At 31.4% G+C, this 21,747-nt stretch overlaps 1 protein-coding gene across 1 annotated transcript in view; it reads right to left on the bottom strand.

Annotated features, from left to right (window-relative positions):
* LOC148235940 (E3 ubiquitin-protein ligase AMFR-like) overlaps positions 1-21,747 on the bottom strand; it is a 57,749-nt gene that overhangs the window by 8,789 nt on the left and 27,213 nt on the right. The window contains exons 2-3 of the mRNA XM_088184909.1: positions 18,001-18,258; positions 4,487-4,642 (exon numbers count right to left, since the gene is read on the bottom strand). Of these exons, the coding sequence (XP_088041035.1) occupies positions 4,487-4,642; positions 18,001-18,258 (414 nt within the window). The remainder of the gene's footprint in view (positions 1-4,486; positions 4,643-18,000; positions 18,259-21,747) is intronic.

Genomic DNA, 21,747 nt, shown 5'->3' with positions numbered 1-21,747 from the left:
CCGACCACTGGTATAGCCTAAACATAAACGATGCTGCAAATAAATATTTACGACGATTGATTGTACGTTTCTAGTTAAGAAATACATACAAATAAAAACATTTTTTGGCACTTCGTCTTAGTTTTATTTCCAGCTTTTTATCGGTTTGCATTCAGATCAGTCGTTCAAGCGACACTTCCTCAACGGCAGCCTTGTTATTATTTACCATTAGGTTTCGGTGACAGCGAAGGTTATTTTTAACTACAGCTGGCCAGATTTAATCGGGTCAAAGAACCGCAACGATAAAAATGTCCGACGAAGATTGTAGGCTTTCACTGGTAATTTTCATACGGGCTTGCGCGTGTCAGTGAAAACGATATAGGTTAAATTAACGGATAAGTTAACCGCGTTAGCGCCTCGGCGCCAACTTCCAATTGACTCGCTGCATATCAGCTCAATGTATATTATGTTACATAAAAATGTTTTTATTATTATATTTTGTTATAATGATAACAAAACCAAAACTAAAAAGCCTTCAAAACAGACAATACATCCCCATCAAGCCCTATTGTTTGACTCGAAATGAGCAATAGCAGAAGTTCCTCTTCCTGGAGATTTTTTATTTCGATCGGTCTCCGACACAAGAAACAGTATATATTATTTTTCATAAATGTTAACATTTTACAGCTGAATAAATTGTACCAAACAAACAGTAATACAGTGTTTAAAACCACGCGTTAGTAATAAAAGCACCTCATATAAAAATAAGGTACTTGACAGTTTCGAAACGTCCATTTGCTGTTCAAACCCAAACCTAACCTAAACGAACATAATAATTTGTTTAGGTTAGGTTTGGGTTTGAACAGCAAGGGAAACGCAGTGGGAGTAACAACTGGTGTTAAAGTAGCATAAATAATATTTTACCACTATTTAATAGCAATATTCTCCGAACACTAAGACGGCTCTAGATTTAATCGATCGTCAGAACTGCATATACAAAAACAGGCGTTGCATGCATATGGTGATAGCGACAGGCGATCTCTCCTTAATAAATGGCACTTAATCTCCATTAGCTTATGCAATCCATGTGATCAATATGAAAATATATTATTATTCTATTTATTTTTAATAATATACTATATCATTTTAAAATAATTTAAAGTCTATTTATTATAGTATTTAAAAATAAATGCTAATGTTTAATTTGTACATTTTATAATTGCCTAAATTAAATTCAGTGGTTCTCATTATTTTTACAACCGTACATCTCATGTACTACTATCTAAATGCATATTAATTTATCGGAATTTTGAAACGGTCAAAGTTCGATAAAATGCTATCAATTAACTTAACCAAAAAGCTTGAAATTTATGTTATTAAAATAATAAAATTTGAGATAGTAAAAGTAAAATAATAAGTGTATAAATTGATAAAATGTATTGGTTCAAATGATTACGCCAAATTATTTTATGTTAAATTTGTCAAAAAAATAAATAATGAATATATAAAATAAATATTTAATTAATCTATAATATGTTACAGTAATATAACAATTTGTATTAATCTAATCGTTAGCAGAACTAACAAACGCGGTAACTTTGTCGCAATATGTTTATTCTAAAACGCACCCATATATTACATAAATACATTAATCATACCAGCAAATCCTTTTACAACTTTATTTTGAACGCGATTTTTTATAATAAATGGATATCATTTGTAGGCATTTGACGTTATTTCCCTCCTTCGGAAATTTCCATTCCCATATTTTTCATATTATGGGAATGTCAGTAGCAGTATTCCGTAAATAAGAAATGGCTATACAAAATCGATATATAAATTCAACTGGGTTTTCAAATTAGTGTGTGATGTCATCGCCCATTTAAACGCGTATAACTCAATGCTGTCGTACACATCAATTCTGCTCTAAAATGAAAAATGTGAAATTGATAAGGCTACAAAAAATGCTCGATTACCAATTAAAAGCGATAAATATATATGTATATCTCATAATATTTTTGATCAACTACTCAGAATGTATACTTAAAATATAGATAATGAAACAGTAATAATTTCACTTACCAACAAAATACATAAATCATTTATCATATTCGAAGATAAATAAATAAAGCTAAGTAAAGACGTTGATATAGAATTTCATATACATGAGTAAGATTTCAGTTTAGATAAGGGTTATCTGATTAATATACCCTATTAATCATCAATCATTGACAGTTATGCTCATATGAGGACATAGGCAAATGATTTATATTAATTAAAATAATATCGCAATCTTTATATTCAATCTGTAGACAAAACATTTTTTTATACAATATAAACGCTAACTTTATCATATCACGCGACGTTTTCTTTAAAACGTGCCTCGACTGCGATTATTATTTTAGATTACGTATTATATTACACAAATTTAAATAAACACAATATTCATAGTAAATCAAATACAAAATTCTTGCACGACCATCTGAATTAAGGAAGTTTTAATATTGATTCTAATATTTTAGTACAAATCCATTGATGGGTTTTTCTCAAGATGATTTAAACTGGTTGAATGTTTTGAGGAAAATTATTGTTATTGTCTTTATTATTAGTGATTAAATCTATATGTAGAAAAAAATGTTTTAAAATATATTTTTTTTAAATTATATTAATTGATAATAATATTAGTTTCGTTATATAGATTTGATATTAGAACAATTTTGTAAGATTGAATTAATTCGTGATGTTATTTGTCGGGACCACCTACGATCGTTGCTAAAAAAAAAACTTTTTTTTAACTTTATAAACAATATTGCTTATTTAGATAAGCAATATTGTTTATTAAGTTATTGACTAATTAAGTTATCAATATTGACTTTACTTGCCGTTTGAGGTACCCCAGATAGTTATACTACAATATATAAACATATATAACTGAATAAATAGTAGATCATTTTTTTTTATTACTAATTTTTAATTTGAATTATTGTAAATTATTTATATAGAAGAGTACGAAATAAATTAACATAACAAAAAATATTTCATATTAATTTTATAAAAAAATATTAAAAGCCTCTTGTCAAAAAGTTTATAATAAATATGTAAAATAAATTAACGAAATTTAATAATATAAAAGTGTTAAAATAAATCATTAAAACATAATAATACAAAAAAAGTACTAAAATAAATAAAAGCTGAGAATCATTGATTTTTTCTCTATAATTTACTAAAAAAACTATAAAATAATAATAAATAAAAAACAGAAATAATTACTGAAACATATGTAAAATTACTCATTCCAATAAATTAACTCATTACTCAAAGGGTTAACGCAATTATTAATTAAACAAATTTAATAAAAATTTTGTCTGATTCATTAACTGAACCACTCCTCTATCTATAATTGGAAGAAAAACGCATATAATCATAAAAAAGGACCAGCTCCACTCGCGGTAAAAATAGGTTTTGCGTTTAAAAAGAATCGCCGCTGGGAGACCACTTAACTAATTTAATACGCGCTATAGATTATAAAGGATGAAGATGTCGCCTTGAGAGTAGATAACGCGCGTAGCCGTATCGACCAACAGAAATTTGTGTTCGTAGAAATTCGCCACCTTTCGAAAAGCGGCGGACCAGAGTCTATCCTGAAGGGGCTAGAATTATAAATATTGGGATTCTAGCACCATGAATCACTACCACTCGGACCTTTCTTTATAACACTTCATCTGACACAGTCGGAGTGCAGAGACCTCCAACTTGGACCGCAACTGAGAGGAGAACGGTTCAACTTTGGACCGGCAAAGATCGCAGAAACTGCCGTTTCTCTCGCCTCACCTACTGGTTCAGCTCGACTTCCGGAATCGGAGACGCCTGCAACCCACGCACCCACTGACAACCCGTCTCAACTGTTGCGCAACAAACAATCAATCACTGTCTTAACCAAATAAAGAGCCCGGACTCTATAGCCCAAACAATTTTAATAAACATTTCTTTCACCTAAATACAAATATTATACACACATATATTTAGTCTTAACTTTGTAAACTAGTAATTTGTTTTGAACATTTAGTTCGCTTTTACGACAAATAAGAAAATTTATTATTTAATCTGTATGGAATTTCCATAATAATTTAATGATGAAGTGGAGACTACCACTGGAGTTTCATAGGAGCATAAATAAACTGTGTCATTAGAGAATAGAATAAACAGCAAAGGTCCTAAAATGAAACATTGTTGAACGGATGTAATTTATAGATAATTTTCAATTTTAATTATGTAGAGATTCTACAAATTTAAAAATTTAATTATTTTATAAAATGAAATGTCTGATGATAAACGTCTAAGAATATTGTTCCATTGAATTTATCCATTTGAGAGGCAGGATTTTTTTTACATTTTACTCGTGATTGGCTAATAAACAGAACGATGCGTAGGGTTTGTGTTCAGTTTACGAATAACTCAGTTAGAAATAAAGTAAAAAATATTGATATTGATAGTATAAATAACTCACCTCGGCTGCCATGAATGCGAAGGTATTAAATCCACCCCCATAGTAAGCTACTGCACCACAGAGCATCAACAGGACAATGGCCAAGGAAAAGACTACAGCTAAGAGGGCTGCCAATCTCGCTCCTGCCCATCCACCAAAACTCGATGAGAACGATAACTGTAAAATAAAAACATTCATTAATAATAATAATAAAAATAATCTGTATTATCATAAACGCTTAAGAGTCAACGTAACAAAAAATAAATAAGGAGATAAAAATCGGAAAAAATATTAGGTACATTTTTTGAGACTTTCCCTCGAGCTATTCTTGAATACCAAATGCGCGATAAAGACGATCATTTTCATATAACGTGACTTTATCTCGAACAAAAAAATCATATCGGGGAATAGAAAAATGCGACATTTTCTTTTGATAAAGAACGTCTTTAGTTTTAATATTAAATTATAATGTATGGTTTGGGAATATAGTTTAGTATCTATATTAAATTCACTGTTTAATGCAAGTTGCGAGAGTTCCACTTAACGGTAAATTTCCCAGCCTCCGTGCAAGCGCACACATAGATCTTCTAATATCTACTAGTATACTCGAGGTCTCTCCTGTTAAGCGAGGTCAGTGTCGATCGATAAACAGCTCGCTTTTATGTCCTGTCTGACGCAGATATAAATTACATATAGAAATTGCGAGTTTTCGCAAAAAATGATCATGTCGTGCTAGCTACTGATACAACAATCATGTATATCTGCTTTGTTGTTATGTAATCAGCAATAATTAATAAGCTTTAGAATACTTAATTATAGATATTAAAATACATGGGGTCAAAACTAATCCTTTACCATTTTTTAAAGATAAAAAAATTATTATTTATTTTATACGATAACATAATACATGTCAATTTTTTTTATCAATAAATAATAAACACATTAACAAGCAAGGAGAATGCTTGCAAAGTATTTACGTTATGCAATGACTTGCATTTTAGCGAACGCGGATATGTACATATGAAAAAAAGAGAATCGTCAAACTCAAAACCAGCCCAGTCGGTCATTCTTAAAGCGAATGACCTCAGCGCGTTGCCGTGCAAATTATTCTACGATATATATAATAAGCAAGTGGAAGATTTCGGTGGAAATAATTTAACTATGCACCATGAAGGTTGCGGAGAGATGATTTTGCGATATTTACTAACTGTCGAGTGCTTTCGACGTGAAAAATAAACACAAAAGCGGAAAAGTTGTCGACAATCACGTCTCGAACCAGTCCAGTGGCAAATATTTCGAAATAGTCGTAATAGTTTTGCATATTTAAGCATTTGACAAGTCAATGTCAAAACAGAGGTCTATTGAACTTTAATACAATAAGTATAATATACTGAGCACTGTGAAACCTCATTAGATTCTAATATACAAATAACAGAAAGCGAAAGTGCGAAACACAGAAAGTGTTTTTTTAGAATTATCTCAGATGAGATGTATGTACACATGTGAAGCAGTATCGAATCTACTACTTAAACGCAACATATGTACATATATAAAATATTTAGTAAGCAAACTGGGAGTTCGTAATTCATATTATATTATAAAATATGAATTACGAACTCCCAGAAACGAAAGTTTCTCAGTCTTACTAAAAACTCGCCAATGAAACACTTAAGCTATATGATTTATACAGAACTTTTTGATGAGATATTTATATGTAAATAAAATTACTTGAGTGTATATTTGAATACTTATTTCAATTACAATAACATAATATTGATTAAGAAATTTGTTATTTTGTCTTCGATAAAAAAAAGATACTATAAATGGCTTCAAAAACATCCAATGAAGTCAATGTAATTAATTATCGATTGTGGCACGTTTATTTTATGGACAAAAAAGTAGCTACCAATAATTCAGGTCAGTTCTTAAATCCCGTGTGTGTGGCGAACAAGTTTAATTCGTTATGCTGACGCACGTGATGATCGGAGATTTGTACTGTAGCGATCACACACAGATGACAACGTTTGAAAGCGTCATTGTCTCAAACCCTAAACTCGCGTTAATGATTGTGACCAAAAACGATCATTCATTATCAATTGAGACAAACAACACAATAGCGTAAAGGATTTCGGGGACCATATAGACCTCGAGTTTAAAGTGAATATTCTCCGTCATTAAGAGAATTTCTTTGTGGCGAAACGGTCACGGATGCAATACGACCTGGACGAGCGAACGTCGCTTTCTAAAGGCGTAGACTTATTTCGCCGTTCTACGAAGCGAATGCAGAGATTGGTTGGAAGACCGCTGCATATATACGATTGACCAGCAAGCTCTGAGGGGATGAGGGGAGTCAGAGTTACGAAGTCAAAAGTCACTATCAGTCACTCGATGAGACCAGTAGACGTGCTCCCACCGACAGAAGCGAAGAGACGACCTGGAACTCCCGAACGACCATCGCTGCAAGAGGAACTGCCTCCTGACTAGGGATTCTGTGTCGAGACAACCCGGGAATTTATTCCCGAGAATTCAAAGATTTTTTGCTGTCTCGAGTCCCGGGAATTTTAAAATTAATAGCCCGGGACTCGAGACTTTCCGAAGTGCAATTTTACAAAAATATGTAAAGAGCAAATTTGATGTCGAGCTTAATTTATGTCTTGATATGAAGACAAGGTGGAATTCCTTATTACCCATGATCTCGAGATTTTGAAAATTACGAAATTGCATTAGAAAATCATTAATTAATCTTGGCATCGGCCAAATTTGGTATGAATCGAACATTCACGTATTGGAAAATATTTGTGAAGTACTCACTCCTATAAAACTGGCAGTTGAAGCTCTAAGTCGTCGAGATGCCACTTTATTAACTTCCGAAATTATTGTTAATTTCCTTTTAAAAAAAATATTTGAAATCAACACAACAAATCAAGTCGCACGAACCACCAAAATATTTCAACGACTAGAAATAAAAAATTCAACTTTAAAAAGGAGTTTCAGATATTAGACTCAACTATCAAGCGAACTCCGAATCTAGAGCTTTTATTCAAATCATTGCTTACAATTAAGCCAACATCTACAGAAAGCGAGAGAGTTTTTTCTACATCCGGAATATTTGCCACAAAAACCAGGAACAGGCTATGTGATTCATCATTAAACGCCTTGGTGTTTTTAAAAACATATTTTTCCTTACAAAAGTAAAGGATCTTAATATTGATATAAATATTTCGATTAAAAAAATTATAATAAATTAAATTTAAATAAATATCGAATAAAGTGTTTTTAAATTGTTTCAATAAATTTTCACCTATCGTACCTATAACACAAATAATATAAGTTAATAATAATAAATTAATTAAAGTTAATAATAATAAGTTAATTTTTTTTCATGATTATACGAAAAAGTCTCGAGTCCCGGGAATTCCCGGGACCTTAAAAATTTGGGTCTCGAGTCCCGGGAATCGAAAAAACCCGAGACTTCAGAATCCCTACTCCTGACACTCGCTGCATACAGCTACAAGAACCCACAGACATCATCCCCTGCGACAGCTTCACCATCACTCGGAGAAAACGTCTCGCCAATAATCGTCCATCGCACATATATAAATATTGCAATAAAAAGTCTTACTAGATTCCACATTGAGTCTCATTGGCCGTGAGGTTAATCACCCCTAGGGTACCCAACCCTTAAAGTACGTACAATTACATAAACAAAGAGACGGTCGGTGACTTTACAAATACAAAATAAATATATTGAATTGACACGTGTCGACATGGATTACAAGTTCCCTGTGATGGTGTTGCCAGATCTCCAGCTGTTTAAATTGTTGAAACAGATATTGTTTCAAACGACGAGAAAAGGCAAAGAAAAAGCATCTTCCTTAATTTGATAAACGTATATAAAAGCGTACATTAAACTCTTTCATACGGGATACACTTTTCAGAAGTTCCACCAGATACTTTTGACTTGGGACAAATATAAACTCGCACCAGTATCGACCGATACTTAAAAAACCGAGGAAGCAGCCGCTTTTTACTCCACGTCAACCCTAGTACGAAAGCCAGATACGATTGAATTCTATGAGACGCAGACAAGGCTACGCGAACATCATATATAAGTAATTACACAAATTGTTGCTAATTAATCCATTATTGATTATATCAATAATTTTCCTTCTATAAAAATGCGAACAGATTAATATTGTCGGGTAAGCCTGGCTCTCACGTGTACTGAACGAATCTGGCTGTCACTGCGTTGCTGGCAACTTATCAACATCACGTGAACCGTAGCGGAAACGGCATTGTAAATTATCAAGTAAATAAATCGCTTAAATTTTTTACTAGTTTTGTATCTTTACTTATTTAATATCTCTACTAATTTGTATTATAAGTATATCGTTTAATCAGTGCGTTAGATAACACGTAAATAACATTTAGAAGCGCTATCTTGATCTGAAACGTTATAGTTAAGCCTTTTCCTGTAATAAATCTTAGTTGACTGTGATCGATTAGTTTCTTTCCTGAAACAAAAATTAAATTGGGATTTTCATGCGATGCATTGCATGAAAATCGCTTTTCACGCGACGAAAAGTGTCACAAAACCTTTGCGTTGCGTCGTTGACAATAGTTACGTGACTGTCGAAACGGTCAAAAAACACAGTATTATTATACATACACTACACACATATAAAGTATGTTTTGATACGATAACAATATTTCTACATTTGATAAAACATTGCATAGTTGTGCAAAACTCATTATTTCACTACACAGTAAACACATGTATAAATAAGTTCGACGCAATTCGCGTGACAATATTCTCGCTGAATAAATTAACCCACATAAATTCTTAAATTGAAAAATTACATCATTCAGCAAAACAAATCCTCATCGATTAATAATAAAGAATTTTAAATATGTATATATATAAGTATATGTTTATTTAAAGTCGACGACTACTCAAAGTAAATCTCTCAGATTTATTAAATTGTTCAAAACCGTTCCTTTGGAGAGCATTTTTCATGATTTGTTTTCGGAAAGAATAAACTGAGAAATAATTTTAAGAAACTGCTTTATTTGCAAAGAATTCATTTTGTAGTCTCTATTGACACACCTGTATACACATGTTATATATCGTCATACAATAATAATAGTGTTATTTAAAACCAACACTACATTTAATGTTCGAAACACGCGTATAACTATAAAACAATTTATCTATTAGTTAGTCGTTTCCAGTAGCAGTTAAAATTAAAGTATTCTTATACATTCCGTAACACAATTATATAATTTGCATCACAAAGCTACAGTTGTAACATTACAGCGCTTTGCTACGCTGCAACGCTTTGGGCTACTTAAATCGTTACGACGTGTAACAATTCTTCAGAGACCTAATATATAAATATGAAAATTTGTTTGTTAATTATAAACTATCTATAATACTAATTAGTGAAAAATCAGAAAAGTGGTTCGATTTTCATAAAAAAAATATGGGCTCAATCCACTCACATTTCAATGAAATTTTATTTTAGCTAAATTTAGTAGAAGAAAGACCAGACTTAAAAAAATATTTTATTAATTATATATTATAATTACAACTTAGAATCAAGAGATGTATTTTTTTAAATTAAGTCTGCTGCGAAACACGAACCCGCGGCATCTAGATTATTAGTCTAGCGCATCCTTTTACCAGTGAAAATATAATTTAACTGGCAGATGTTAGTAAAATTATATGATTTCAACCTTTCCATATGATGTAAAAATACATACATTTACATATTGATCATTAGTTAAATACATGCGATGTGTAAATGTCACAGTGAATGTGTATTTTTCAGTGAAATTATATTTTAACTAGTAAAGTCTAAATACATTTTCATTGTAGATATACTATATTTCTATTAGCGAAAATATAATTCAACTGATAGGCGCTAGTAAAATTACAATCTGCTCTAAAATGTCTATAAATATATACAGTTGTGAAACGTCCATTTGCCCAAACCTAACCTAATGAAAGTTCTAAAACTATTTATAGTTCTAGCACTTTCATCAGACAAATTCAAAATACAAACTAAGCCAACTCATCTCCATAGTTTGTCTGCACTTAGACATTACACTATGTTTTAAAAATTGTATAACTATCCTTCTAATATAAGATTATTGGTTAGAGTGTATTCAAACAGAATTTTGGCGCAAAAACAATTATCGCTTCTCAGGAGTCAAAAATTCACGTCAAAAGCAATAAAATCGTGTCGGATTAAATTAACTGATAATGGTACGACTGAATAAATTTAAACTAATTACATGAATTTTTAAAATCATGCGAAGGCAATCTTTCTATTACAGTGAATGTGTATTTTTCAGTGAAGTTATATTTTCACTAGTAAAGTCTAAATACATTTTCACCAGTAGATATACATATATTTATATTAGTGAAAATATAATTAAGCTAATAGGCGCTAGTGAAATTATATGCTGCTCTTAAATGTCGGTTGCGAAACGTCAATTTGCTGTTTAAACTAACACCTTACCCAATGAAAGTTCTAAAATTAATTATAGTTTTAGAACTTTCATTAGGTCAAGTCTACAATACAATTTAAGCCAACTCATCTCTCAGGGAAAAATAAGCGGAAGATGAAGTAGTGTGCTTCATAGTGTTTATCAACATATATTCAAACCATGTCTTATACAAGAGCATTGGTCAAAGTATATTCAAACCGAATTTTGGTCAATAGTAGGGCGTAAAAAAAATCACTTTTCAGATTAAAAAATTCACGTCAAAAGCAATAAAATCGTGTCGGCGCGATCGTTCCCACTGCAACGGCGTCGACACGATTTTATTGCTTTTGACGTGAATTTTTGACTTCTGAGAAGTAATACTTGTTTTTTGCGCTCTCATATTGGTCAAAATTCGATTTAGTTGTGCTTCTCTTAATAAGTACACAGACGTCGCATCTCGCATATTGCTCTATAGTTCGTCTGCACTTCGATATTACACTACGTTTTAAAAATATGATAACTATCCTCACTTCAGATATAAGAGTGTTGGTTAAGGTATATTTAAACGGATTTTTGGAGTGCGCAAAAAACAATTATCACTTCTCAGTAAATAAATTTACTATAATATATGGCAAAATTGAGCAGCAAAGAAAACACAACTAATCATATTATGAGTAGATATGTTTAATAATTTTTAATGCCTAATTTAAATATTTCGCATAAAATATTATTTCAAAAAATATGTCGCAACGGTGGCTAATTTTTATATATGATATTTATTTGTAGCATAGTTTTTAAAAGTCTACATGGGTTACTATTCAACTATAATAAGAATGTATGCAATTTTTTTAGAATAATTATCATAAATAAATAATAAAAAAGTGAGACAGTAAATTTCGTTAAGGCGTGTCAAAAGTTAACTATTGTAAATAATATCCATATTTGCCTATGTACCAAAGACGGTTATGTATGTGTAGTATATACACGCTCATAGTGTGCTTAAGCTAGCGCGCATCAGAGCTGATTATCAGATGTTATATTACTTTTACATATTTTTACAGGTGCAGTACTATTTTTTATATATTTAATTCACGTTTGGTAATCAATGCATACGAAAAGCTATTCCATGCGAATAAAGCGTCATGCAAAAAAATATATGTGGGCCAAAGTATTATACGTAAAAGGCGCACAGAATGGTTACATCATTATGAAACAAATAATAAAAAAACTACTTAATGAATGCATTAAAAGCAACGAAAATAAAACACATTTGAAATATTATTTAAGTATTGCTGCTTTCAGAGAGATATTTACGCAATCATTATATTAATACAGGTTAATGTTTCAGAAGAATATCACATATCAGTTAACGTAAAAGTAAAAAAGATATATGGTTTATTAAATATAACATTAGCTTTCCAGTTTATTAATGCATAATATCTAATCGTATGTGTTTTCTTTTCGTATCTATCGCAGTATCTCGTACAAACATTTGCGTTGCGATAATACAAATTAACGCAAGAGATAACAGATAACAAATTATCCTAATGTACTTCAGCCTCGATCTACTACCAAAAATTTCATACGCGTTAAATTTTAACGTGGAATTATCAGAGGCGTGTTTTATGTCCGACAAGTTCAAGGCTAATTAATAATTATATTCTGGAAACTTTTGTACAATATTATCAACACCGAAATCGTATTAAATCGTGTGGCAGCACGTGAGCTAAAAATTAAAAGTGACGAATGAACAGCAGGGAAAACTCAATAGTATAAATGGCTTATAACTACTAGTTTGTTGTTTTATCGCACGTAAAGCAAATAAACAAAGATAAAAAGATTAAAATTTTCCGAGTTAGCCCTGACACTTATTTTGTTTCAACGTATCTCTATTAAAATAGCATTTTTTAATACAGAGTAGCACTAAATGATTATAAATACAACGAAAAGTAGTAAAATTTAAACATTTTTTTATAGTCAAGAAAATATTAATATAATAAATAACTATATTTTTCATAATACATATATATTTATACTAGATTGAAAAAAAGTCATAAATATGCATTTTAGTCTTGCTATTGCATGTTACTACATTGTATATATATGAAAATGAAAAAACTTTCGTAAAAGAAACACGCTATAAATATATGGCAAATATTTATCTTCTTGCCAAACACCAACGTTTTACAGTTGCTTTGAAAGAGTCAGTTCTTCATTTCCATCGTTGTATACTTTCAGGATATTTTCATTAGACGCTTTTCCGCTTGGAAGACCTCCATTCGTTGTATTTGTAAGACTAGTGTATACGTTTATATTTTAAAAAGAAACACTATAAAAACACAGTAAATAAAAATAGTATACTTGGGCATCTCAAGATCCGTCCTCGTGTAAAATATATTATAAAAATAAAAACAATTCAATTCCGCAGCAAAATCAATAGCAACCGACCGATACTATAAATAAGAGTTTTCATTTATTCAATGACTAGCTTCTGTTCCCAGTCACATCGTATCCTTCAAAACTTGAACATATACCGGATGTTCTTAATTTGTAGGGTACGTCTTCCCAGGGGAGGTAAGGACAGATAATATAGGTGGGTGGTTTAAGTTGCCCCTTAACTATACATCGTTTTATTCATAAAGGAAAAGAAGATTTCTTATAATTCAGATTCGCGTGTTTTTTTAAATATGTAAATTAAAAACGTCAGTTTGTGGCAACTAAAAATAATTAGCAATATATGTAGTTAGCAAATATGCAATTACCTTGTATAACATAAGTAAACGCATAGCACATATTTTTCGAAAAGTTAATAGCAGCATAAAAGCAATTCGTTATGTTGCATAAACAAACGCTAAAACTATATTATTTATTGTAACCTGCAATAAAATACCGTTACATATGTACGCAAAATTTGGCGTTTTGGAATTATTTTTGTTTATAGATTCACTTACGCCCACATAGTACGTAATTGATACTTTGACGTGGGGAAGAAAGTAGGCGGACTTTTGCTCTTTTTCCATTGTATATAGGTCGAAGATGCGTTTCAGAGTTACTTCTAACTAGCCCAGGGAGTTGTAAAGACTCACTACCAAATAATATATAAAAGCCTAACACACCTTGGAAAATAATAGCGTAGTCCGTAAGGCGCTAGACTGATAATCCAGAGGACGCGGGTTCGGTTCCAGCAGAACTCAAATGCACTGTAGTTAAAAAACGACCCCAGCTACAAATACACTGACATAAAATAGTTTGATTTGTTTTATCTCTTATGAACGAGACTTAGCGCGTGTTTTAAAATTAAGATCTAAGATATTTCTTCAAGAAAAGGATATGGAATTTGTGTAAATAATTAGAAACCCAAAGCTTCTTTCTGTCTTTGGCCTATCTTGCAAATATAAACATTTCAATTTCGGTCTTAAATGACCTTAACATTTAAATAATTTTGAAGTGTGAGAGTTGCTGTATTCAAGACATTTGGCGGTATGCAACTATGCAGATTATGTTATTTTAAAAAACTGTTTTTCTTTTTAAAGATAAATGCATAGCTATAATATGCCAAAGTAGTAAATTTATAGATAATGTCTCAAGGCGATTGTGGTTAATCTCATGGATTCGGAAATGAATTTAACAATGACAAGTAGATCGAAATCTTTTCATATTTTATCTGGAGCCAAATGATCAAACGATTGCAACCCTTGTTTACATCTCATTTGTAACAACCTATCTGGATTTTAAACTAATCGGCATAATGTAGAAAGTGATTGTATGGTCGATATTATTTGCGCCTAACATTTTCTAAGATTGCCCTTGACAACTAATCTTACTGACCGCAAATTGATTTTAAATAATATTTCTAGAAATGTTATTTTAAAATACAAACTCAATTAATTATTTATAAATGGAAAGTTCATCGACTGCAATTCACTGACCGGAAAGTTTACCGATTGGTAAATTTTCGAATGGAAAATTCACCGACCGCGTAATTCCTCGAATGGAAAATTCAGCGATTCTACAATTGATCACCGATGATTTATTTATTGAAAATGAAGTGATAAAATAAGGGTCTAGGACTCGAGAGCGATTCATCGCCATTTTTTTTTATTTTTAAGTTATGCTTCTTTTTATTGTTTGAGAACATTTTATTCATCGTATTGTTTGGCAAAATCTAAGCTTTAAATTTTTCTCGTGATAATGCAGTGTACAATAATTGTACACAATATTTAAATATTCTTTCTTCTAAATATTAAAAAGATAAATTTCATATGTATTTGACGGATAAAATGACAAACTAAAAATTAAATACGTTAACTGACTTATCATGATTTTTCATAAATAAATCATCGGCGATCAATTGTAGAATCGGTGAACTTTCCGTTCGAGGAATTGCGGCGTCGGTGAATTTTCCATTCAATAAATTTACCAGCCGGTGAACTTTCCTAGAACCGTGATTATGTTAATTTCAGTGAGTATGTATTTTTTTATTTTAAGTGTGGGTCGTAAGATCTTTAGAAATTGGAGATTTGACATGACATATAACGACGCAAAGAGACAATAACTCGATTTATAGTTAAACCTTAAAGTCACTTAAAGAGAAAATGTAAATTGAAATGAGCGGGTAAGACATTTCCCCATATAAAATTGACCCTTCTTCATCGCACGCATCTGCTAGGTTAAGCGTGGCAAGAAGGGTTGTCCCTCGGAAACAATGCAATTAAAAATTAATGTCTTCCTGGATATAATTCATTAAAACTAATTTGAACCGAGATTCTCACGCCAAAATTGAAATGAAATTATGCTTTTAATAAATCACATATTACTTTACGATGAACTTTTAATAATCACGTATTACATTACGGTGAAAATTCGGCATTTAAAATTTTTCGCATTACAAGGGAGTCGAAATTGTGAGAAAAATTGTAATTTCAATATATTAATTAATTAGTAGAAAAATAGATATATTATCTAGGATGAGAAATACGTTATGTATATACATATACAAAAAATAGTCTACAATAGTATTATATTGCCCCACTTCAATTATTGTGCAAAAAATATCATATAATAAATTAAATAAGATGATGTTGTCAAAAACACAAAATAAGACAATGAAAGTAGTTTTAAATAAAAATAGATTATTATCTTTAAGAATTCAAGAAACATTAAAGAAAAAAATTATATGTAAGTTAAAAAATAATATGTTACCAGAGTAGTGAGTAGATGTACAGTAGACCCCCCAATAACACGGTAAATTGGGGACGTGCTATTTGGGTGTCGAGAGGAGGATATCTCACCACACACGCCCGATTCTTACGTACGTATTGCAAAAAATTGTATGATTATTTTTTAGTCTCCCAACTACACGCACCCAAATAAGACGTCCCCAATTTACCGTGTTATTGGGGGGTGTACTGTACATACATATATTTAATACTAGACATAGAGATAGTTAGGTATTAGAAAACGAGTACGGCCAGGGGAATGTTGTAATAAGGTGTGAATTTGTATTATAATATTCTAAGGACAATCCGAAAAAATAAAAATGTAAGGGTTTTATTAATGGAATAAAAAAAACACATTCGTGCATTAAGAAATATTTTTTTTATATTCTGTTTATGTTTATATTAGCTAAATAAACAGATAAAATAAATGAACAGAACACTGTTTAATTCGGAACGTAAATCTTACACCTTCTTGGGTACCTAAATCGTAAGAAAAAAGGAAGAGATTGCGTACATTATAAGCTTCAGATTTATCAGACAAAATCCCTCAATCTGAAATTTACAAACTGTGAACTGCACTCGAATTTGGATCCAGATAAATACGAAGTTTTACAACTTGGTCGGTTGACGAGAGAATAAGCAATTAATTAAAAATAAACGTGCTGCAACTGACACCTTGAATCGAAAATTTGGTGCCTAAAATATTCAAAGATGTCAGTAAGAGTCTGTTTAAGTACCCGATAAACACGTGTTATTATAACTTGACCACGTGACCACTATCAGCGCTCGACATGCGTGTTGACAATAGGGCGCCTATATTATATTATCTATATTATCTCTCTCAATCTCGTCACTTAACACGCGAGAGAGCGAAAGGGTAAGTATCTCACCGCTCGCGCTCGAAAGAGCAGCTCCGACTTCGGTTCCTTTGACTCCGGTCTTTTTGCCGACAATGTTCGGAAGCGCTCGAAGCTGGCCAAGACGACTGAATTACACCCACTTTACCTCCCGTTCTCGGTAACCTCGGACAACTATATTCTCCGTCCTTGGCCAACTTCTAGAGTGTAGTGCATGCATAACAAAAAAGGACGAGATTGCGTACATTATAAGCTTCAGATTTATCATACAAAATCCCTCAATATGAAATTTACAAACTGAACTACGCTCGAATTTGGATTCAGATAAATATGAAGTTTTACAATTCAATAAGCAATTAATTAAAAATAAACGTGCTGCAACTGACACCATTACTTGAATCGAAAATTTGATTTTGATGACTTTGAGTGATCAAAGCGAAAATTGCACGAACATAATTATTTTAATTATGATCAGAAAAAAATCATATTCAAGACAAAGCAATGAAAATGACGTGCTTATATATTGATTACACGTTATAACTATAAATATCCATAAATGTATTAACAGAACGTTCTATAAAAATACGGATAGTATCGAGTAAGCATTTCGACCATATATATGTTTATTGTTTAAAACAATTACATTTATCGTATATGAATGATACATACAACAATATTTAATTACATACCTACACCTGCAATAATTAAAAATAAATATTTTACGACGACACACGCTTATTATCTAATAATAATATTCCTCATACGTAAACGCAGAAAACGTGCAGCACTTATAAGACATCTAAAAACGATTTAGCGTATTGCGTTTATAACCGAGTATTATTATATTGTAGTAATACATACAATATGGGTCAAACCGACGCGAATAGATTAAGAAGGACTAACTAGTCGAAATTGTAGCAGAGGTCGTAACAATAATCTCGCGAAAGGAAGAGTGTGATAAACTCACGTATTCGAATCTGTCCTTGCACAGCTGGGCCAACAATTGTAGGAATCCGACGGCAGAGAACCAAGCGCACCAGAGCACCACCTCGTCCATGAACTGTACGTTGATAACCCCAAACACGAAGATGAACTTGTAAAAGATGAAATTCCAGAATTTGTCCTTGACGTTCTGACGTTCAGACTCGCGCAATTCGCCGAAAACCACTCGCTGGATGGACCTGCCAAGGATGAACAGGCAACAGTAGGCCATGTTGATCAGGGTCTGTAAAAAAAACAATAAAAATCAAATAAAAATATCTATCGATATACACGCAACGGTATTGATGATGAAAAAATGTGCGAATGGCGGTTCGCGACACGCATCTTAGGAATCATGTTACGCATACCAAGTATTAGAATTCCAATCATTGAAACTGACGTTACTCGAATGATTGTTAAATTGTTGCAAATTCAAGTTTGCAGAGAATGTACCCTAGATTGTTTGATGCGAGAACAGCTCACTTATATAAGAGGTCAATGTCAGAATAGTGTTATCTCATCACACATTATCAGAAAATAAAAAAATGTAGATATCTAGTAAATCATAAATATTATTTAAACTTAAACATTATTGCCGAGTTTAACAGTTAAATTATTCGGTACATGAAGTCAGAATTCATTGAAGTTTAAAAATTTATATGAAAAGTTCGTAGGGATAGTTTATCTATCTACGACAAAGTTTCGAACGCGAAAGACACTCAGGTGTCCAAAACAATTTTATAAGTTGTATCGCTTATTCACGTATTGTATGTTTAATTAACTGGATACTTTTATATTAATAAAGATATTATAGTTGTAGTTTTTAATTATTCTTCAACAATAGGAATAATTAATATATTGTATACATATCATTTTATTTATTTTTAGAATAATTTTAAATGCTAATACACGGTTAACTGGTTTCACAATTTAAATATGTACATATGTTATATAAAATATACACTGATTAGTTACAGAAATTAAATAATATTACAATAAACATTTTATGAGTTCCATATTTTCTTTATTATGTTTTTAGTATATTACAACGACTAGTTATTCATATAATAAATAAATTATTATAATGCAACTGAATATAAAACGGAACACAAGTCACGTTTATTAAATATCACACATACCTATTTACCATATTTTTAACTGCTATAGAGTAATCTAAACTTTTATTTTAGTAAAGATGTATAATACATACTAAAATCTAGTAAGTTAATTACAGAACTAAGGACTAGAGTCTCCAATTCGAGTAATCGAGTACTCGATACTCGAGTATTTTTGTCTATTTTTCAAGTACTTGATAATCGAGTATTTTGAAAATTACTCGATTAATACTCGAAATTGAAAAATTTTGAAATATTTCAGAAACAAAAATAACTTTAACTCGGTCCGGTAAAGGTTAACGTCTTGCTTTTATTTGGCGTTTATGCCCGAAGTCCCGAGTTAGAGCGGTTACTATCAGGTATAATTTTTTCATAGTTCCATAGTTGCATAGTTCCGGTCGTCGGCTATGTTAGTGGGTACGACGGAGAAATTTCTTTTGTGTTTTCTGTTCGACAGTCCCGACTTATCTAATTTATGGCAATGAACAATATGAAATATCAACAAAAATTTTTTTTAGGTTTTATGACTATGCAGTTGTAGCGTAAAGTGTTGTAAATTGTTTATACTGATCCCTCAGCTTAAAATATAAATCAAAACAATTGTGTGTTTTAAAGGCATTTAAAGTAAAGTCAGTTCTTTGCGAACCGTTTAGCTCTAGAGTGAAAGGGATTCACCCAAATACATCTTCGAAGGATATAGATTTAAATTCTTCGCATTAATCAGAAGGAGTAGAATATTGTATATTGTTAAGAAAAAAAATCTATTCAAGAATAATTACAAAATGCTATTTTGTCAATAGTCGAAGGAAATAAGAGAAAAGAAGAGAACATAAAAAGAGAGTTCAAAAAATTTTATATCTATAAAAAGCGAACAGATATAAATTAGAAGCCTTATCCAACGCGTTAATGACAATAAGACCAACATCAACAGCAACGGAAAGGGTTTTTTCCATAACGGGAATATTAAAACCAAAGGTTAGCAGTAATATTAAATTCGAGACACTTTTTGCATTATTGTTTTTAAAAAGTATGTTCGTGAAGTTAAAATAATTGTAAAAATTAACATACTAAGTGTTCTATTTATTTATTTATATGTGCACGAATTTGAATAATAGCTATTTTGGTACATTTGGTAAATACTCGAAAGTACTCGAGTACTCGAGTATTTTAAAATTTTAATATTCGATACTCGAGTAGTTGATGGTTCGAGTAATTGGAGACTACTAAGGACGGAATCCCAAACGTCTCAGACTAGTAATTCTGAGGTTGTGGGTTCTTGCCCCGGCAGCGGCACTCGAATGTTTATTTATAAAAAATGCGCTATTATTAAAAAATCGGCCCCAGCTGCAGTGACATCTATTGGTTATATTATATTATAATTATATTACACATAATAATTTATAATTATTAATATAGATGTCACCGATTCACAGACTTTCAGTCTGGTGGTTAATACTTGTAGGTATTCATTACATCTGATTGACTTACTAAGTTTTTACATATTTACCCTATTACCATTGGGTTTACAACGAAAGATTTAATAAAAATAATAATAATAAAACATATTATATTTATATACCTATATATGTCTATTTGGTTATGTATCTGTTTCGGTTAAAACTGATTGCGCCAAAGCCAGCGCGTTCGATATATCTCAAAACTATGTCCGTAATATATATATATATATATTCATAATCTGTAATATTATAAATATATTGTTTATTATCAGATAGGTTGGCTTTATATTGGTATATCAAAGATAATACTATGGTTCCAATATAAAAGGCAGCTAACTAAAGCAAAATATAATCTATGAATATTTTATCTCGAAAGTCATTCGTCAGCCAAATGTAACCTGTCAAGCTTATCAAACCAACCATAATTTTCCATTTGGAACTTATTTTTAGAACATAATTCGACGTGATAATTCCGATTGTATATTGAAAAACAAACATATGTATGTACACACAATACATCAAAGTATCCGAAAAAAGGGATAAAAAATTAATCAAAAAGAAAGGGGCGGAAAATTGATTATTTATCGCACTTCTCTCTAGCCAACATTACACAAACATTTTGATCTAAACTTTACACAATGATACACGGGCGTAAATAAAAGTTAAAGCTTCTCAATGGGACGGGGTTTGCCTAGTTGGCAATGAACCAACGACGTTTCATATCGATCTAGTATAAGAAAATTTTATCTTTCGACGCCAATGCGGCACTGGCACCCGGAGTCGCAATAGTTCTTCTCGGATCGATCCCATTGATCAAAGCTTCTAAGCTACCCACTTCGCCTTTTCAACGGAAAGTAATTAATATGCGGACGTCGAGAATTAGCTTTCGGCGGTGTATTGTGTAAGAGTAAGAAGTGAATTAATGTAAACCCTGCAATCTAACAAATGGGCATTGTGGCGTGATCGCTAGACATCTGTGTATCAATTCAATTTAGTAGCAATACGACGCCGCGAAACGTTCCGAATTAATTGTCAAGCGCAATTCTGAAACTATGACATTTCAATCCCAATCGAAATCGCAACGTTCTATTTTTAAATAGTGACACAATAGACGAGAATACAACGATTAATAATTGATATTGAGTAATAGAAAAACAAAAA

This window comes from Plectrocnemia conspersa, unplaced genomic scaffold (genome assembly GCF_051122295.1).
Source record: "Plectrocnemia conspersa isolate PC_06_02 unplaced genomic scaffold, ASM5112229v1 ptg000004l, whole genome shotgun sequence".
NCBI lineage: Eukaryota > Metazoa > Arthropoda > Insecta > Trichoptera > Polycentropodidae > Plectrocnemia > Plectrocnemia conspersa.
This window is presented reverse-complemented; position numbering and strand designations above follow the sequence as displayed.